The sequence below is a fragment of the Tupaia chinensis genome, unplaced genomic scaffold (genome assembly GCF_000334495.1).
Source record: "Tupaia chinensis unplaced genomic scaffold, TupChi_1.0 Scaffold000407_1, whole genome shotgun sequence".
Taxonomy (NCBI): domain Eukaryota; kingdom Metazoa; phylum Chordata; class Mammalia; order Scandentia; family Tupaiidae; genus Tupaia; species Tupaia belangeri.
In genome coordinates, this window is record NW_006159909.1 from 579147 (window position 1) to 599882 (window position 20736).

General features: G+C 41.2%; 1 protein-coding gene and 1 long non-coding RNA gene across 2 annotated transcripts in view; one reads left to right on the forward strand and one right to left on the reverse strand.

Annotated features, from left to right (window-relative positions):
* The window catches only part of UTP6 (UTP6 small subunit processome component), a 40525-nt gene that overhangs the window by 6804 nt on the left and 12985 nt on the right, over positions 1-20736 (reverse strand). The window contains exons 7-16 of the mRNA XM_006154356.3: positions 18942-19060; positions 14166-14243; positions 12055-12136; positions 10206-10287; positions 9182-9366; positions 5234-5313; positions 4762-4839; positions 4066-4245; positions 512-592; positions 219-328 (exon numbers count right to left, since the gene is read on the reverse strand). Of these exons, the coding sequence (XP_006154418.1) occupies positions 219-328; positions 512-592; positions 4066-4245; positions 4762-4839; positions 5234-5313; positions 9182-9366; positions 10206-10287; positions 12055-12136; positions 14166-14243; positions 18942-19060 (1075 nt within the window). The remainder of the gene's footprint in view (positions 1-218; positions 329-511; positions 593-4065; positions 4246-4761; positions 4840-5233; positions 5314-9181; positions 9367-10205; positions 10288-12054; positions 12137-14165; positions 14244-18941; positions 19061-20736) is intronic.
* Positions 12143-19005, forward strand: LOC106735472 (uncharacterized). Its single transcript, XR_001370788.1, has 3 exons — positions 12143-12389; positions 14858-15084; positions 18927-19005. It is a non-coding gene; the product is annotated as an uncharacterized LOC106735472 (long non-coding RNA).

Sequence of the window (20736 nt, forward strand, 5' to 3'; positions counted from 1 at the left end):
AGGGGGTGATTTCTCACTTTCTGTTTCTCTGTCTCTCTGGCGAACACATATGTCCCATAGAAAAATTCTCTCTCAAAAAAAAAAAGAAAAAAACATTACTATTTGAAAATGTATGTTGGATTACTTCTTAGAAATTACCTGTGATTCATATACCCTGGGCAAAGGGGGCTGAGAACAGCATAGAGAGACTAGACACAGCTATGCCTATCTGTAAGTACCTTTTAAACACAGCTCTGGCCTTTTTGCAGCCACCACTTCGATAAGCCCAATCTAGGTACTTTTCCTTCAGAGTTACTGAGTTGGCACCAATGACAGCTAAAAGAGCTTTCTGCAATATAAAAGAAAAAAGAAACAAGCTCCATAAGAATAAATTTTCCTAGAACCACTCCCCAGGCCATCAATAGTGCTTAATCTAAAAGCAACTGCTAATGAAATAACCCCATGGCTAGCCAACCAGTGAATCTATTTACCCATTCTCCACAAAATGAGACTTGAGATGTGGCGCCTATACCTTAAAGATTGCTTCAGTGTCTTCTGGGGTTTGGACACCTTCACTCCACTCTGCCCAAGAAATCCACAACGGTAGACAATCCTGCTCACAACAGGAAAAATGTTAGAAGACAGTTTAGCACCATGCTCTGAAAACTCATCACCATAAAGACAGGTTCCTCCTAAAATAGTACGTAAAATATGGATTCACGCCCAGTCTGTCCTCATTATGGCTGAATTCTCACCTCCCAGCAAGAAATGGCATGTCAGAACAGATAGCCTTCTGACCAAGTCACCCAGAGCTAATAACATGACCTTGTTCATTTTAGTTCTCCTCTACTGGGGAATACTGCCTGTAGGAATCATCACTGGAGCTGGCAGGTGGCATGGTGATTAAGGATACTGGACTCTCACATGGCCAACTGCAGTTTGAGTCCCAGACCTGGTGGCTTTCTCTCTCTCTCACCCTGTCCCACTCTATCAAATTAAAAATAAATAAAGTTAAATAAAATAATTCTTCATATTGAAATGACCACCTTGTATGCTAAATAATGTGATTGAATGTATTTTAAAAATGTAAAAATAAATAAATAAATAATAAATAAATAAACAAAACAATTCTTAAAAAAAGTAATCACCACCAATCATCTCTTAGTAAACTGAGCAATTAACAGCCCATAGCTAGCTAGGCCCATGGCTACCCAGAAGATGTCTTTGTGCTCTAGGACTGACAAGGTAAGAAGTAACTAATGCAAGATGAACTACCTGATTTTCACTCCTGTCCCAGACACACTTACACTGAGCAATGCAAGTTTTCTTTTGTTTCTTTTTAAAAAAATATTTTATTGGGGCCAGTAGGTGGCGTGGAGGTTAGGGGCACTGGACTCCCACATGGTCGACCATGGTTCGAGTCCTGGACCTGGTGGCTTGCTTTCTCACTTTCTCTCTCTCTTGCTCTGTCCCTCTCTGGTCAAAATGAAATAAAATAAATGAGTAAATAAATTAAGTTAAATTAAAAAATTATTTTATTTAACTTTATTTATTTATTATTTTAATCTGACCAAGAAAGCAAGGGAAAATGAGAAAGCAAGCCATGGTCAGCCATGTGAGAGTCCAGCACCCTAACCACCATGCCACTTGTCAGCCCCAAAATAGTTTTTTTCTCACTTTACTTTCTGGAATACTTTTTTCCCTACTGATATAGAAATATTTACTACAAAGCCTTAAGATTCAGACCTTTGGGATCAGCAGGTGGTATGGTGGTTAAGACACTGGACACTCCCACATGGCTGACCATTCAGGTCCTGGACCTGCTTTCTCGCTTTTCTCTCTCTCTTTCTCTCTCTCTATCTCTCTCTCTCTCTATCTCTCTCTGTCTTTCTTTCTGGTCAAATTAAAAATGAATGAATAAAAAAAAAAAGATTCAGACCTTTAAGGTTTAGAGCCAGCCCCAAAGCCTAGTGGTTAAGGCAGTTATATACCACATGGTCAACTGCAGTTTGAATCCCAGCCCTGATGGCTTGAAAGACACACCAAGCATGTGTGCATACCTATGCAAAATCACAACAGAGCAGAGAAATGGAAGAGATGAGATTACAGCATGACATGCCCCATCGGTGGGGGATACGCTCAGTCTCTCTGTCTGTCTCTGGCAAGCATACATGCCCTCTGGTATGGTGGTTAAAGGCAGACCGTGGTTCAAGTCATGGACCTAGTGGCTTGCTTTCTCGCTTTCCCTTTCTCTCTGTCTCTATCCGGTCAAATTGAAAAATAACAACAACAAGTGGAATTAAATAAATACATAATTCTTTAAAAAAAAAAAAAATAGGGGCCAGCAGATGGCCTAATGGCTACGTTGCGGATTTCCATGTAGTCACCTGCAGTTCGAGTCCCAGACCCAGTGGTTTAAACGCAAGCCGGGCATATGTGCACGCGTGCCTAAGATCCTGAGAGGAGAATGGAGGAGAAGGGACTGCGGTGTGGCAACCCTCTGGGGGGTGATTTCTCACTTTCTGTCTCTCTGTCTGTCCTTCTGGTGAGCACACACGCCCCATAGCAAAAACCTCTCCAAAAAATAAAAATTGAAAAAATAAAAGTTGTTCATCTTTGAATCCATGGGTAAATTATATTCTATTAGTACTTCTCACTTGTGAGATATCGAAATAGAATATGAAAACTTACATAATTTAGCCGATTTTCATATATCAGAAACAGGCTTTAAATTTTTTGCTATAGGGCATGTGCATTATGAGAAAGAGAATAAGAAATTACCTCCTGGGGGAATGGCCACAGAACAATCCCTTCTCCTCTGGTCTCTTCTCAACACTTTGGGCAGGCGCACACACGCACCCTACTTAATTTTCAAGCTGTCAGGACCAGAATTTGAACCATACAGTTGGCCATGTGGAATCCCCCGCCTTTACTTCCACATCATATGCTGGCCCAGAAATAGGCTATTTTTTAAAATGGCCTCATAGAGGTGCAGGGTAAAACAATGGGACAGGCTGTGGGTAGTGGTTGGGGTGGCTGGATGCCACATGGCCAACAGTGTAGTCGAGTCCCAGACCCAGTGGATTGGAAAATATTTCAGGCGTGTGTGTGGATGCCCAAAACAATGAGGGGAGAACAGAGAAGGGAATGCAGTGTGGTCATCCCCACTGGAGGGTGATTTCTCACATTTACTCTCTCTCTAGCAAGCGTATATGCCCTATAGCAAAAACTAAAATGAAATAAGTGTTTTACTAGGCTAATGGATGGACATAAATTCTTCTAATCCTGACCCTTTAGTCATCATTACTTAATAATGAATGCCACTTTAGGGTCACTTCTTATCAGGCAAATATCAACTCATTCAAATGAGCTTTACCTAAAGTCTTTTTTTTTTAGTAATTATTTTGGGTTTTTTTAATTTATTTACTTACTTATTTTTTAATTTGACCAGAGACAAAGAGGGAAAGTGAGAAAGCAAACCACCAGGTCTTGGACTTGAACCATGGTCAGCCATGTGAAATCCAGTGCCTTAATCACCATGGTACCCACTGGCTCCTAGCTGAAGTCTTAAAAGAAATGTAATCTTTTCTTTTTTTCAGAATTATTTTATTTAACTTTTATTATTTATTTATTTTAATTTATCCAGAGAGGGACAAAGAGAGAGATGGAAAGTAAAAAAGCAAGCTGCCAGTTCCAAGACTTGAACCGTAGTCAGCCACGTGGGAGTCCAGCACCCATAATGGCCATGCCACCTGCCAGCCTCAGGAATGTAATCTTATAACAGAATGAACCTGAAGTACATCTCATGGCATGGGCATTAAGGCGAAGGATCCCATATAGTTGGCTACGTCCGACTAGACCTGGCAGCTTGAGAAACACGCCTGGAGCATGTGGACACCAGCCCGAAATCCTGAAAGGAGGAGAAAGGGAGGAAAAGGGATTGCAGAGGCATGCTCATTCACCATGAGGGATGTTTTCTCACTGTTCTGTCTCTGATGAGCACAGGTTCCCTCCGGGAAATTAAAATGAAAAAAAAAAAAGAAAAGAAAAGAAGAAGAAAATACAAAAGGCCCCCAACTCACAGACCTGGGATTTTAGGTGTGCGAAGGCTTCTTCAAAAACCATGGCTATGTCAGGACTCTTTGAGTTAATCAGCACCTTCAGCTTCATCTGCCACATTGTCCCAGAGTCTCTAAACAATTCAGTCCCGGCTACTGCCACCTCCAGTGCTTCCTTTAAAAACTTATGGTGCAGCAACAACTCAATCTAGATAAACAGAATCATTAGAAAAGTAATTGTTAAAATCCAAATTAATTGTGTAAATGAGGACAAATAAGTCTTCATTTAAGGCAATAATTTAACAGCCTTTCCACTAAACCTTTTATTATAGCAGCTAAGAGGCATGAAGTAAACAATTAGGAACTCGTCTTCCTTCTCCTGCTCTTATGCAAGAGGGCTCACAAAAACAAGGAAGAGATGAAAAGAAAAAAGCATGAAGAATTTATAGTGAAAGTCTTTAAGATAGGATCTCTCTATGTCACAATCCTCCTGCCTCAGCCTCCTGAATAGCTAGGTCCACAGACAGGAACCACCACACCTGGCTTCAGGGGCCAGAAATGAAAGGCAGGCTTCCCAGATGGCCTTGGCTTGCTGAGTGACAGCACCAACCACTGTACGCTATAGCCTCTGTCATGTAACTGCATAGTTCAAAGCCCACAACACTGGCCTGAACTGGAATCCAAAGTACGTAACTGGCAGTGAGTGTGTCCTCTGCATCCTTACCCACTGCTTGCACTGGAATTCTGGCAACAGCCTGAGTTCATGTGCCTTCCTGAAAGCAGTCATGGTTCTCTGAAGCCTCTGGAAACAGAAAAATCACATGGTTTATTACAAAGATCCCTGCAGAGGCCTCAGGCCTCTAACTTAAACAAAAGCAGTTTTGCATATTTCTGAGAATTCAGAAAATGGACTAAGTTACTTTTGCATGGTGGTTTCACTTGTGATTAGACGAGCTGGGCCACTGAGCCAAGTATAGCCCAGAAAGGAGAGAGCCCCTCCGAACCTGGTGGCCAGTATTACATTAACCGAGACTCGGATCTCTAGAATGACAGGTTACCCATAGGACAGTAAGAGGGTGGTTCACCATGAAGTTCTTGCAAGGTGGCCCAGACATCAAAAGGGCAATGCTTCTGTTCTTTCAGAAGATGAGTCACTTTCCAGTCGGACACTGTGACCATGCAACCTAAGTCCTCACCTTCCCTTTGAGGAGCGTGCTACTTGTCTTCTTGGTAAATCTTTCCAAACAAAAGTTGATGTAACACTTCCACATGGCCTCTGGAAAAGTCAGAAAGATTACATTGACAAGAGCACCAATTCTTAGTTTAATAATTATCATGCATTTTTCATTCAAAGGGAAAACATCTCTGAAGAGTTTAAATTAGCCTGGTAAGAAAGAGTATTATTCTGGGATCAGCAGTTAGCGTAATGGCTATGTCGCTGGACTCCCACATAGTCCACCGTGGTTCGCGTCCCAGACCCAGTGGCTTAAAACTCACACCGGGCACATGTGCATGCGTGCCCAAGATCCCGAGAGGAAAATGGAGGAGAAGGGATTGCGGCGTGGTCATCCCCCCTGGGGGGTGATTTCTCGCTTTCTGTCTCTCTGTCTGTCTCTGTCTGGCAAGCGCACACGCCCTACAGCAAAAACCTCTTCAAAAAAAAAAAAGAAAAAAAAGAGTATTATTCTGAGTACAGCTGATCACATATCTCAGGGCTGGCTCCATGCCCCCAGCACTTAAGGGCTGTGCACAGAAAGCCAGTTCCCATATGGCCAACCGCAGTTTGAATCCCAGCCACAGCACCTTGAAAAACACGCTGGATAAGGAGCCGGCAGATGGCATGGTGGTTAAAGCACTGGATCCCATATGGGCTACTACCCAGTTCAAGTTCTGAATCCGGCAGTTCGAAAAATGCAGGGTGCGCGTGTGTGCCCAAACTCCAAAGGGAAGAATGGAAAAGGGATTGCAGCATGGTCATCCCCCGTAGGGGATGCTTTCTCACTCCCTTCCTTGCCCTCTGGTGAGTGTATGTGCCATGTAACAAACGTTTTTTTTGTTTATAGGTATAGCAAAGCAGGGAGTTTATTAGCAAAGTGGGGAATTTATTAACAAAGTGTAGAGTTTATTAAAGGAGAGGGAAGGAAACACAGACCTCTAAGAAGAGAGGGGTCCCAGAAAATGGGTTGCACATAACAAACAGAGGGACCTGCAATTGGCATAATGGCTATGTCGCTGGACTCCCACGTAGTCAACCGCGGTTCGAGTCCCAGACCCAGTGGCTTAAAACTCACGCTGGGTGCATGTGCGTGCGTGCCCAAGATCCCGAGAGAAGAATGGAAGAGAAGGGATTGTGGCGTGGCCAATCCCCCTGGGGGATGATTTCTCGCTCTGTCTCTCTGTCTCTCTGTCTGTCTGACGAGCGCACGCACTCTATAGCGAAAAACCTATCCTAAAAAACAAAAAAAGAAAATGTCTGTCTCTGTCTGGCAAGCGCACACGCCCTACAGCAAAAACCTCTTCAAAAAAAAAAAAGAAAAAAAAGAGTATTATTCTGAGTACAGCTGATCACATATCTCAGGGCTGGCTCCATGCCCCCAGCACTTAAGGGCTGTGCACAGAAAGCCAGTTCCCATATGGCCAACCGCAGTTTGAATCCCAGCCACAGCACCTTGAAAAACACGCTGGATAAGGAGCCGGCAGATGGCATGGTGGTTAAAGCACTGGATCCCATATGGGCTACTACCCAGTTCAAGTTCTGAATCCGGCAGTTCGAAAAATGCAGGGTGCGCGTGTGTGCCCAAACTCCAAAGGGAAGAATGGAAAAGGGATTGCAGCATGGTCATCCCCCGTAGGGGATGCTTTCTCACTCCCTTCCTTGCCCTCTGGTGAGTGTATGTGCCATGTAACAAACGTTTTTTTTGTTTATAGGTATAGCAAAGCAGGGAGTTTATTAGCAAAGTGGGGAATTTATTAACAAAGTGTAGAGTTTATTAAAGGAGAGGGAAGGAAACACAGACCTCTAAGAAGAGAGGGGTCCCAGAAAATGGGTTGCACATAACAAACAGAGGGACCTGCAATTGGCATAATGGCTATGTCGCTGGACTCCCACGTAGTCAACCGCGGTTCGAGTCCCAGACCCAGTGGCTTAAAACTCACGCTGGGTGCATGTGCGTGCGTGCCCAAGATCCCGAGAGAAGAATGGAAGAGAAGGGATTGTGGCGTGGCCAATCCCCCTGGGGGATGATTTCTCGCTCTGTCTCTCTGTCTCTCTCTGTCTGTCTGGCGAGCGCACGCACTCTATAGCGAAAAACCTATCCTAAAAAACAAAAAAAGAAAAAAGAAAGAAAGAAAAAAGAAACACATGCTAGACAAATATGTATACGTGTCCAAAATCCTGATGGAAAGGAGAAAGGAAGGAAAAAGAAATACAGCACGACCACACCCCCATGCAGGGGTTCTTTCTCTTTTTTCTTCTTACATGTGTAAGCATGCACACACACACACACACACACACACCCTCTAGCAATTTTTTAAAAAAGAAAACTTGGGGCTGGCAGGTGGCATGGTGGTAGGGCACTGGACTCCCATATGGCCAACTGTGATTCGAGTCCCAGACCTGGCAGCTTGCTTTCTCACCTTCCCTTCCTCTCTCTCTGGTCAAATTAAAATAATAACAACAAATAAAATTAAGTAAACATTAAAAAGAAAAAACCACACACAAAAACTTGGGAAAAACAATTGAATGACATAAATATAAAAATTAAAAACCTTATCCCTTTGTTTTTATTCTTCAATATTACAAAATAAAAAGTAAATGCTTACCAAAGGTAGTTAAGAAATGATAGTTAAGAGACCAGCAGCTGGTGTAATGGCTATGAAGCTGGACTCCCATGTGGTCAACCACAGTTCGAGTCCTGGACCCAGTGGCTTAAACTCACGCCGGGCGCGTGTGCATGCGTGCCCAAGACCCCAAGAGGAGAATGGAGGAGAAGGGATTGCAGCATGGCCATCCCACCTGGGGAGTGATTTCTCACTTTCTGTCTCTCTGTCTCTGTCTTTCTGGTAACTGCACGTGCCCTATAGCAAAAAAAGAACTCTCAAAAAAAAAAAAAAAGAAATTAAAGAAATCTTCAGGGGGGCGAACAGGTACCTGGAGGTTAAGGCACTGGATCCCACATGTCTGACTTGAGTCCCAGACCTGGTGGCTTCAAAATCATGCCTGGCATGTGTGCATGCATGCCCAAAATCCCGAGAGAATAGAGAAGAGACCACAGCATGGCCATCCCTATTGATGGGTGATTTCTCACATTCCCTTCTGTCTCTGGTGAGTGCACATGCTATAGCAAAATCTAAAAGAAAAAAAATACTGGGGCTAGCCCCATAGCCCTAGTATTTAAGGGAGCTGGATCCCACCCAGGCAGCTGCAGTCCAAGTTCTGGCTTTGACACCTTGAAAAACATGCTGGGCACATGTGTGTGTATTCTCCAAATCCAGACAGGACAAAGAAATGGAGGCGAAGGGATTGGAGCGTAACCCCACGGGAGGGTACTTTCTCCTCTGGCTTTCTGTCTCTGAGTGTAAGTGCCTCCAAAACAATTAAAAATAAAAGAATCTTCTGGATTACCATTGACACAAACCAATTAACATAAATACCACTATCAAAGAAGTTTATAAAAGCTCCATCTCTCTTGGGACAAGCAATTGGTGTAATGGCTATTACACTGGACTCCCATGTAGTCAACCGCAGTTCAAGTCCCGGACCCGGTGGTTTAAACTCATGCCAGGCACGTGTGCGTGTGTGCCCAAGATTCCGAGAGGAGAATGGAAGAGAAGGGATTGTGGTGTGGCCGTCCCCGCTGGGGGGTGATTTCTCACTTTCTCTCTGTCTCTCTCTGTCTTTCTGGCGAACTCATGTGCCCTAGAGCAAAAAAAAACTCTCCAAAAAATAAATAATAAAAACTGATATTAGAAAAAAAAGTTCCATCTCTCACCATCAGAAAGCAAGCAAGTTGGGAAGCTAGGTACATAGTAAACTGTACTACAGAAATTCCTGATACTGATTCTAGTGATGGGGAAGGGAGATTGTACTCCATAAGCAGGGATACCCTTCTATCTACACCACACTGTGGTTTGGTGAAGTTCACCTGTAGGCAGAGCCTTCACGGCCTCTTCATACACAGCACAGCACCTCTCCTCCTTCCGGCCCACCTCCACTGCTTTGGATTGTTTCACAGCAGGCTGCTCTTCTCCTGGCTCTGGCTGGATCTCTAATTCTCGCCGCGCCACATAATCCCACGTGAGAGGGTCATCTGTATGTAGAGCCTGAAGGCTGAAAAATACAGCTTATTGATACCTATCCTACAAGAGACTAACCCAGAATTTCAAACAGAAACAGTTCCCTAAGCTCTAAAGATGACCACAGAACACTCCCTTCAACAATTACAATACCACCGAGCCATTTCCCAAAAGAAAAATGGTGTCAATGAATCAGAACTGCCAAAAACTAAGTGGTAGAATGTTTCCGGTATCACTCACAGCTGTTACCTTTCAGCTTGGCTTTCAAAGTCAAGTAAGTGATTACCTGTGACAACACAAGCCTCCATGAGCCCTGGAGAACCTTATTATATGCAGGCTCTTCATTTTCTAAAATAGAGGCAGAGAAAAAAAAGCAACCCATACTCCAGCAAAACCCAGAAAATAGCTAAAGAACAACTAAGCCAAGTTCTGCTTTATTTCCTGCACAAGTATTTAGCGCTCCCTAGGAATGGAAGTATGCAGGAGGTAGGCTACAAATAGTCTGTAAGCCATATAACGACACCGAAGTGTAAAGCACCTGCAGCACTTAACTGTAAACACTTATGAGGACATCGCTGCTTTTATGGACAAGGGACACACCAGAAGAACAGGAGATAGGTGTTCATATAAGCCTTAGAATAGATTTATTACTGAAGAAAGATAAAATATTTTCCAAAGGAACCAATAAACAAATCAAAGGACATCTCTAGGAGCATACTTCTTTTTCATAGTACAATGCCGGGATCCTAAAGCTTAGCTTTTTTTCCAAAGATTTAATGTGGTCTCTTCTTTTCCCCTTTCTCCATACCCCAACTTAAACCCTTATCATTAGATCAGGAATAAAAATATTCCCCTCTCCACACTTTCACTTACTCATCATAAATTTCTTTTTGTAGATCTTTGGCAAAGTCAAATAGCTGTGCGATCGAAAGCAGTGACACATGAAATTCTGCACCTAAAATGAAAAATCAGGGGAGGCGAGGCTCACTTCCACTAATACTACAGAATCACTCTTTAAGTAACGTTTGCTTTGAGTACTACTTACATTTTTGCTTGTGTTTTTTAATTTTGAGAGATAGTACAAAATAAAAAATCACCCCATAGTCTCCTACACATGCAAAATTTGAGAAATAGTACAAAATCGAAAATCACCCCATAGTCTCCTACACATGCAAAACAACTATTAATACTTTGAAATATGCATAAGTATTTCTAACTTTTATTCTAAACTTTTAAGGGGATAAAGAAATGGACTAAATCATCTATTTCTTTTCTTTTTGCTTTTTAGACTTATTTTAACTTTATTATTATTATTATTTTCCAATCTGACCAGAGAGAAACAGAGAGAGAGGGAAGTTGAGAAAGGAAGCCATCAGATCCAGGATTTGAACCACGGTAGGCCATGTGGGAATATAGCACCTTTAACCACCACACCACTTGCCAGCCTTCATCTATTTCTTTTTAATTACCCACCTGAGCTAAGTGTTCAATAAAAACTTATTTAAATTTCAGGGAACCAGCAGTTAGCATAATGGCTATGTCGCTGGACTCCCACGTAGTCGACCGCAGTTCGCATCCCGAACCTGGTGGCTTAAAACTCAAGCTGGGCGCGTGTGCGTGCATGCCCAAGATCCCGAGAGGAGAATGGAGGAGAAGGGAGGAGAAGGGATTGAGGCATGACCATCCCCCCGGGGGGTGATTTCTCACTTTCTATCTCTCTGTCTCTCTGTCTATCTGGCGAGCGCACGTGCCCTATAGCAAAAAAAAACCTCTCCAAAAAAAAAAAACTTAATTAAATTTCAATTACAGGGACCAGCAAGTAGCTTAGTGGTTAAGGTCGCTGGAGTCCCACATGGTCAACCATGGTTCGAGTTTTGGATCTGACAGCTTGCTCTCTCACTTAATTCTCTCTTGTTTTCTCTCAGTCTGTCCCTCTCTGGTCAAATTTAAAAATAGTAATAGTAAATTAAATTAAATAAGCAATTCTTTTAAAAAATAAATAAATAAATAAGCTATCAGGACCAGCAGGTAAGCATGGTGGTTAAGGTGCTGGACACTCCCACATGGCCAACCACGGTTCGAGTCCTGGGCCTGTTGGGCTTGGTTTCTCTCTTTCTCTCTCTCTCTCTCTCTCTCTCTCTCTCTCTCTCTCTCTGTGTGTGTGTGTGTGTGTGTGTGTGTCTTTCTCTAGTCAAATTAAAGAATGAATAAATAAAATTAAATAATCTAAAAATAAAGTTATGTCTAGCAGATTGCATGGTGGTTAAGGTGGCTGGACTCCCAGATGGTTGACTGCAGTTTGAGTCCTGGACCTGGCAGCTTGCTTTCTCATGTTCCTGTCTCTCTCTGGTCAAATTTTTTTTTTTAATCATTTTTTTTAACTTTATTTATTTATTCACTTTAATTTGACCAGAGAGGAACAGGGAGAGAGCAAGAGGAGAGAGAGAAAGTCACCAGGTCCAGGACTCAAACGTCGGTCAGCCATATGGAAGTCCAGTGCCCTTAACCACCATGCCACCTGCCAGCCCTCTCTCTGATCAACTAAAAAAAATAAAATAAAATAATGACAATAAAATTAAATAAAAATTTTATAAAAGCTATTATTCCTACTGAGTTGTATCTGTATTCTAGCAAAAAATCTCAAAATTAACTAAAGACCTTCTTCGCTGTAAATAAAATGCTCTACTTTCCTATCACAAATAAATGTTCGAAAGATACCTACCTTTAATAATGTTTATAGAATTTTTGTAGATGATCCGTGCCAACTCGCCCTTAAGGATTTCTTCAGGATAATCGGAGGTCTCCTAAAGAACATTACATTAATCACAACTTCAGAGGTAGTGCCGGCAAGTAGTGAAAGCACTAGGGAGAAAAGTAACAGTCCTAGACTACCCACGCCAATGACCCCTGGCAAATCACGTCTCCCCCTGGGCCAGCTCCCTCCCTTGGGATCAATGTGCAGCATGAAGAAGATCATCGATCTTTCAACCCAGGCTCTCAGGCTCCAGGAGTGGAGACACGAGCACATGGCTTCACCATCCGTTTATAACAGAACAGGTCAGCTTCGCATGTCTTATTTGCCCTTATTTTTAACAGTTTCTTTGGATAAAGAAAGTTCCGAGTTGTAAACCACAATAACAGACAACAGCAAAGTTCCTTTCTTAACTTTATTATTCTAAATCTTTTTAAAAATTATCCTGTCACATAAAACACTGTACTTAAAAAAAAAAAAAAAAAAAGGTTAGGAACTATATAACTCACAGTCTTTCTTGAGCTCCTTCATCCCACTAATATATATCACTTAATGAGATCATACATTATTAAAAGAGCATTTGGGAACCAGTAGGTGGCTAAGGTGCTAGACTCCCACATGGCCAACCACAGTTCGAGTCCCAGACCTTGCTTTCTCACTTTCTATTTCTCTCTTTCACTCTTCCTCTCTCTGGTCAAATTTTAAAAATAACAATAATAAATAAGATTAAATAGGGGCCAGCAGGTGGCGTGGTGATTAAGGCGCTGGATTCCCACATGGTCAACCACAGTTTGAGTCCTGAACCTGGCAATTTGCTTTCTCTTTCTGTCTCTCTCTGGTCAAATTAAAAAATAACAACAACAAATGGAATTAAGATTTTTTTAAATAAATAAGATTAAACAAATAATATTTTTTTAAAAGAGCATTGGTGGGACCAGCAATTAGTGTGATGGCTATGTCACTAGACTCCCACGTAGTTGACCGCAGTCTGAGTCCCGGACCCGGTGGCTTAAACTCACCCCGGGCACATGTGCATGCGTGCCCAAGATCCCGAGAGGAGAATGGAGGAGAAGGGATTGCAGTGTGGCCATCCCTCTTGGGGGGTGATTTATCGCTTTCTGTCTCTCTGTCTCTCTCTGTCTGGCGAGCACACACGTCCTATAGCAAAAACCTTTCCAAAAAAAAGAAAGAAAAAAAAGCATTGGTCAGCAGTAATGATCTTGAAAAACACTTCAATTAATCCAAATATCTTTTATAATTTTTGTTATAGGGCACTTGTGCTCACCAGGCAGGAGATGGGAGAGGGTGAGAAATCACTTCTCAAGGGTGGATGGCCACACTGCAATCCTTTCTCCTCCATTTTCCTCTTGGGATCTTTCTTAGGCATGCATGTTACATATTTAGTGTGATTTTCAAATCACTGGGTCAGGGACTCAAACCATATAGTTGGCCATATGAAATCCAGTGCCTTAACTGCCACATCACCTGCTGACCCCAATTGCCTATTTTTAAAGCATAAAACTTCATTATTACAAAGTCCATTTAACTAAATCAACACTATACTCGTCTTAAGGTTTTAAAATGTGACACTATTAAAAAGAAAAATATATTCTAAAGACTTAATCTTACTCCCAAGTAAGTTCAAAATACTTTGTTAAGAAGTGACAATGCGGGGACCAACAGGTGACGTGGTGGTTAAGGCACTGGACACTCCCACATAGCCAACTGGGATTCAAGTCCTGGACCTGGTGGCTTGCTTTCTCGCTTCCTCTCTCTCACTCTCACCCTCTGTCTCTCTCTAGTCAAATTAAAAATCAATGAATGAATAAATAAAAAATAAAATAGTTATTAAAAAAAAAAAAAGAAGAAATGACAATGCATTGGAGCCAGCAGGTGGCATGGTAGCTAAAGGTGTTGGATTCCCACATGGTCAACCACAGTTTGAGTCCTGAACCTGGCAATTTGCTTTCTCTTTCTGTCTCTCTCTGGTCAAATTAAAAAATAACAACAACAAATGGAATTAAATAAATTATTCTTTGAAAAAACAAAAAAAGAGAGATGACAAGACATTAATATCTTACCATTTCCATGTCGGCTCTTTCAAATTCTTGCTTTTCCTTTCTTAGTTTTTCTGTATTCATCAGTTCCATCCTAAAATACTATAGAAGGGAAAGAATGAAGTCAAATTCTTTGGAGATAATTTTTTATTGGAAATGTATAAAATGCCATTTTTAGTCATAAATATCAGATTGAGAAAAAGACTATAGGGAATATTACAATAAATTTTATTTCATTATGAAACTAACTGACATTGATAGTGGAATAGAGAGGAACAGTGAGAGAGAGAAAGTGAGAAAGCAAGCCACCAGATCTGGGACTTGAACCACAGTGGGTCAGGTGGGAGTCTAGCACCCTTAACCACCACGCCATCTGCCAGCCCCCACTGTATGCTCTTTTTACAAGCAATTTGGACATACAAACCAAAAACTTTTTAAGAACGTCTTGTACCCTTGACCAGCACTTCACAGCTAAATAAACCAAGCCAGCAGGAGGAGTGGTAGTTAAGAGAGCTAGATCCCACCTGGCCAACTATACCGCTCAAGTTCTGGACTGAGCAGCTTAAAAAACACATTGGACAGGTGTGTGTGTGTGTGTGTGTGTGTGTGTGTGTGTCTCCAAAATCCCAAGAGGAGAATGGAGAACAGAATGTAGCATGACCATTCCCCAGGCATGAATTCTTATTTTCCCTCTCTGTCTCTCTGCCTCTCTCCAGCAAGCACACGTGCCCTAGAGCAAAGTAGAAAGAGAGATCACTTATCATACCAGGAAAATCTCAGTCTGAATGAGAAAAGATAATTAAGAGACGCCAACATCAAGATGACACAGACACTGAATTACCTGAGAACACAGGCGCTTGCCTGAGAGAGAGCACCTCCAACGGGGCCTAGCTGTGCCACACTCTCTGCTTCACCCAGTTCTCTCCTGTCAGATTCTGAGCATGTACGTACACATATCTGGCTTGTATTTTTTAATACTTTGAATTCTATGTTACAAAGCATTAAAATGACAAGTTTTGATTGTGGTCACACCACAATCCATTCTCTATTTCTCCACCTTGTCAGGATGCTGGGCACGCACACACCCAGTATGTTTTTCAAGCCACTTGGGCTGGGATTTGAACCACGTGATCCAGCTCAAAAAGCTTCCAAAAAGCATATAAACTGTAACTAAAACAACAAATAATCCTCTAATAATGGGGAGTCCTATAATAGTTTCTTTAAAAAACTATAAAGGCAGCAAAGGAATAGCTAACTGAATATGAAAAGGGAGAGACACAATGTAAACACGTCATTAAGTTACTCCAAGACCAAAACTACACTTGGAACAACTACAGGACCCATTTGAATGAAGACACATATCTCTTCCCATTCATCAAACAAGGCTTAGCAGATTCTCCCCTATCCTGAAAAATGCTTCTAAAAGTTACAATTATCAGTAACATTTCTAGCATCTGAGGCTTTTTATTTCCTTTTTGGGTAGGGTGCTTTTTCAATCAAAAGTCTAATCACTGATTTCTAGTGTACCCTTGTAAGAGGCAGTAAGTCCTCCAAGAAGAAAAGAAGTTCTAACAAAATATCTAAAGGAGCGACAAAAAAGAGAAGAGAGAAATAGACAAAGGTGATATGGGTGTTAAAACCAGTTCTCCAGCTAAAAATAGTTAACATCAGTACTTTTTTTTTTTAAAGATTTTTCTGGACATGGATCTTGAACTTCAGCTGTGAAATATTGCTTTCAGGGACTTAAGATGAAGATTTTTTTCTGCTGAGACTTCCCCACTCCACAGTCACTTCTAGAAAGGCACAAATCCGGGCCCATCTTCACATGGATCCTGAACTTCAGCTGCGAAATATCATGTTTACACGGTGCACTGCGTGCCGCGCAGTTTTCAATTTTTACTTTGTAAAATTAAGATCTAAAGTTTTTTAAATTATCTTTTTTCTACTTTTTATATTTCCCTCTTCTTTCCTCTTCTCTAATTCTTTTCCTTTTTCTTTATCCACTGGCTTCTCAGCTCCTACACACTAATTGTCTAGACAGGTCCGAGTGAACAGGATCTAAACATCTGAATACGATTAAGGTCAGAATATTCCTCTATCCCCACTGAGTCTGATGCACAAAGAGTGAGAATGAAACGGAAGAGAGACTGCAGATCACCTCCTCCTGCATGCCTCTGAATGCTCAGATTGAACTTCAAGAATTAGGGAGAAACACGCCATCCATCAGAGGACTAGAAATCACTGCAGGGTCATAAGAAATATGGAAAAACAAGAAAATACCTCTCCTCCAAGGAAAAATAATGATTCCTCTTCATCCTCAAACAGTACAATAAAACTCATGGAAATGTCGGATAAAGAATTTAGAATTCTCATGGTGACAAAACTCACAGAGATCAAAGAGAAGAGAGACAATGGACTGCCAAAGAGGCAGGAGAAAGAAGCTGACGAGTTCCCAGAGGTGAGAGAATTCTTGAAAGATCCAAAAGAGGAAATTCACACTATAAAAAAGAATCAAATGGACCTCTTAGAGATGAAGACTATAATACAGGTAGTCAAAACCTCCCTTGAAAGTATTAAAAGCAGACTAGATCATACAGAAAATAGAATCTCAGATGTAGAAGACAGAATCCCTGGCCTAGAAAAATCCATCATGAAGACTGAGAAAATAATATATGAAAAATACTAGATACCATCAAATATCCAAACATCCAGATAATTAGTTAGTATCCCAGAAGGGGAAGAGACTCATAAGGGCATTGACCATCTGTTCCATGAAATCCTGGAAGAAAACTTTCCAAACCTAGAGAGGCATTCAAAGATCCAGTCCCAAGAAATACAAAGGACCCCAAATAGAACCAACCCAAGATCATCTCCAAGACACATTATAGCCAGATTAACCAAAACCACAGACAAAGACAAGGTACTAAGACTGGCAAGAGAGAAATGTCAACTTACCTACAAAGGATATCCCATTGTTTCTGACCCATTGTCAGAAACAATGCGAGTGAGGAAAGAATGGGAAAATATATTCAAAGTGTTAAGGGAAAAGCAATTTCAACCAAGAATACTGTACCCGGCAAGATTATCTTTCATATGGGAAGACAAGAACATTCTCAGATAAACAAAACCTGAAAGAATTTACCAACACCAGATCAGATCTCCAAGAAGTTCTGCAGGGAGTGCTATACCAGGAAAATTAAATACATTCACACAGAAGAGTTCAAAAACTAAGAAAATGGCCAACTTAATCATGGGGACAAGTCTGGAGTTGAATATTATATCCTAGAATATTATCAGGAAGATTGGACCACAACAGAAGATAAAGTACATGAGACTGGACTGGTGAAATAGCATTTTATGACTTTTGACTAAAACATTGCTGATTTGCTTCTAGGCTTTGTTTCCCAGTTTTAAGGATTTTTGTCCTGTCTTGAGCTGTTGATAGGTTCATGTACCTACTATTTGAACAGAATCCCAACCTGTTTCCTGGCTTTAAGTTTAAACATAGTTCCTTAGCATTTCTTTGATTTATTAAAGCTGAAACTGCTTTTCTTGAAGTTAAAATATAGTAAAAAAGAAATAATTAACGATCATAGTAAGCTATATCATCAGCTAGGTGCTACCTTATAGTATATCCATCCTACTGAGAATTTCAGGAGTAAAGTCAGATATGTATTCATAGATATGTATATACCAGCTGAGATTACTATTCAAAAAATGGAAAATTATTGATGATAAAAAGTATGATTAAGGGGCCCACAGGTGGTGTGGTGGTTAAGAGTGCTGGACTCCCACCTGGCGGTGGCTTTTGCTTTCTCACTTCCCTTCGCCCACATCTCTCTTTCTCACTCCGTCTATCTCTGGTCAAATTAAAATAAATAAATACAGTTAAATAAAATAATTCTTTAAAACACAAAATGTATGAATAAGCCACTATGCAGAATATTCTGGGTGGAAAATCACATTTTGTATGCTCTGACAATGCTCAATGAATGAATATTAATTAATTAATTAAAAACAAAAATATTTTAAAACAAAGAAAAAATGAATAAATGAAAAATAAAAATACATTTTTTTTTTTTTAATTTTTCTTGATAGGACACATGCATTCACCAGACAAGAGTCAGAGATATAGCCAGAGAGAGAGGGAAAGTGACAAATCTCTTCTAGGGGATGGCCAGGCTGTAACCCTTCTCTTCCATTCTCCCTAGGAATCCGGGTCACACACACACACACCAGCATGTTTCTCAAGCTGCCAGGTCCAGGACTCAACCACTGAGTTGGCCATGTGGGATCCACTGCCTTAACCACCTCACCACCTGCTGGCCAGGACCAATTCTTCTACTCCTTTTTTTTTTTTTTTTAAGAGTTTTGTTTTAAGAATTATTTTTTATTTAATTTTATTTATGTACTCATTTATTTTAATTTGACCAGAGAAAGACACACACACAGAGAGAAATAGGGAGAGAAAGAGGGAAAGTGAGAAAGCAAGCCACCAGGTCCAGGACCTGAACTGTGGCAGGCCATGCGGGAGTGTCCAGCACCTTAACCACTATACCACCAACTCATCCGCAGAGAGAGATGTTTGCTATAGGATGACTGCGTTCACCAGAGAGACAGAGAGAGACAGACAGAAAGCGAGAAATCACCCCCCTATGGGACATGGTCATGGGATTCAAACCATAACAGGCCATGTGAGATCTAGCTCCCTTCTACTGCACCACAGGGCCAGACTAACAGTAAGTCTCCAGAGGACCAAACTGAAACATCTCTCTCTCATCCTAGGTAGACAACACTTACTTCCTGATAAAGTTTTGGACATTCTGGATGAAAGCGCAGAGCCCGAAGAAATAGCTGTCTCGCACTTTCTGAAGATAAGCGATCTTCCATTTCCCATTTTGCCGCCATAATCCACAAAGCTATAAATGAAAAAACAACAGACTTTGTTTCAATAAATTAATCAAATCGGACAAGATAAGACCAATGCTCCAGTTTTAATATTCAAAGATTTTTCAAATTTATTTCATTTTATTTATTATTATTATTATTCAATTTGTCTAAAGAGAAAGAGAGAGAGAAAGCTAGCTATCATGTCTGGGACTTGAACCATGGTCGGCCATGTGGGAGTCAAGTGCCCCAACCACCACGCCACCTGCTGGCCCCCAAAGATTTGATTTTTTTCAAATCTTACCAAAAAGAAAAAAGGACAGAGGATTTTTTTTTGTTTTTTTTTTTTTTAGGTTTTTGCCATAGGGTTTGTGTACTTGTCAGAGAGAGAAAAAGAGAGAAGTCACTTGGGGTAGGGGGAAAGGTGGCCATGTTGCAATCCCTTTTCCTCCATTGTCTTCTCAAGATTTTCAGTGCACGTGCACACCCCGCATGATTTTCAAACTGCCTGGTCTTGGACTTGAACTGTGATTGGCCTTGTGGTAGTTAGCCCTTAACCACTCTGTCACCTGCTGACCCCAACAGAGGATGTTTTTAACCACACAGTTGTGTTGTTTCATCTAAAATTAAAAAAAAGATTCTAAAGTAAATAGGCAAATGCCAATCTATTCGATCTGGATGGTGGGTACATTAAGTGATTATTACCATATTTCATCAAATCTAAGGACAACACTGGAAGTCACATACAACTTTTTTTTAAAGAAGTTTTTGCCTTAGGGTGTGTGTGCTGCTGGAGAGAAAGAGATAGACACAGTGAGAGGGAAAGTGGAAAATCACCCCTTGGGGGGATGTCCATGCCACAATCCCTTCTCTAATCTCTTCCTGGGATCCTGGGCACACACACAATGTGCCCAGTATGAATTTCAAACCACCGGTCAAGGACTCAAACCATAGCCAGCCATGTGGGGGTCCAGCAATGTAACCACTATGCTATCTAATGGCCCTACATACAGATTTTTAAGTTGTTTAAATGACAGAAAAATTGTGTATCTTAGAATCAATTAAACAAAACTTTTTTTTTTTTACTCTTTGCTCTATACTTAGAACAATTTACAATGAAAAACAAACGAATACTCTCTTCTCTCTCAGAAATTAATCCCAGGTCAGCCACTGGTACGATGATTAAGGAGGCTGAATCTTCAGTTGACTGAGCTGTCTAAGTCCCAGACCTAGCAGTTTAGAAAATATGCCGGTATAGGGGCCAACCACAGTTCAAGTCCCAGACCTGGTGGCTTGCTTTCTCACTTTCCCCCCTCTACTTCTCTCTGTCCCTTTCATCCAATTAAAACAAATGAATAAATATAATCTAAATATATATACACACACACACATACACACGCACACTGCTATGTGTGTGTGAGCCCGAAATTCCAAAAGGAGAAATGAGGAAGGGGTTGTGGCATGACTATCTCCCATAGGGTTTGGGGAGTGTTTTCTTACTTTCTCTTTCTCTCTCTAATGAGAGAGAGTATAGCTAGTGTACTCACTCTCTGGCAAAAAAAGAAAGAAAAACAGAGAGGGAAGAGCAGGTGGCATTATAGTTAAGGCACTGGACTCCCACCGGGCCAACTATGGTTCAAGTCCCAGACCTGGTGGCTTGCTTTCTCACTTTACCTCTCCCTCTCTCTCTCTCTCTCTCTCTCTCTCT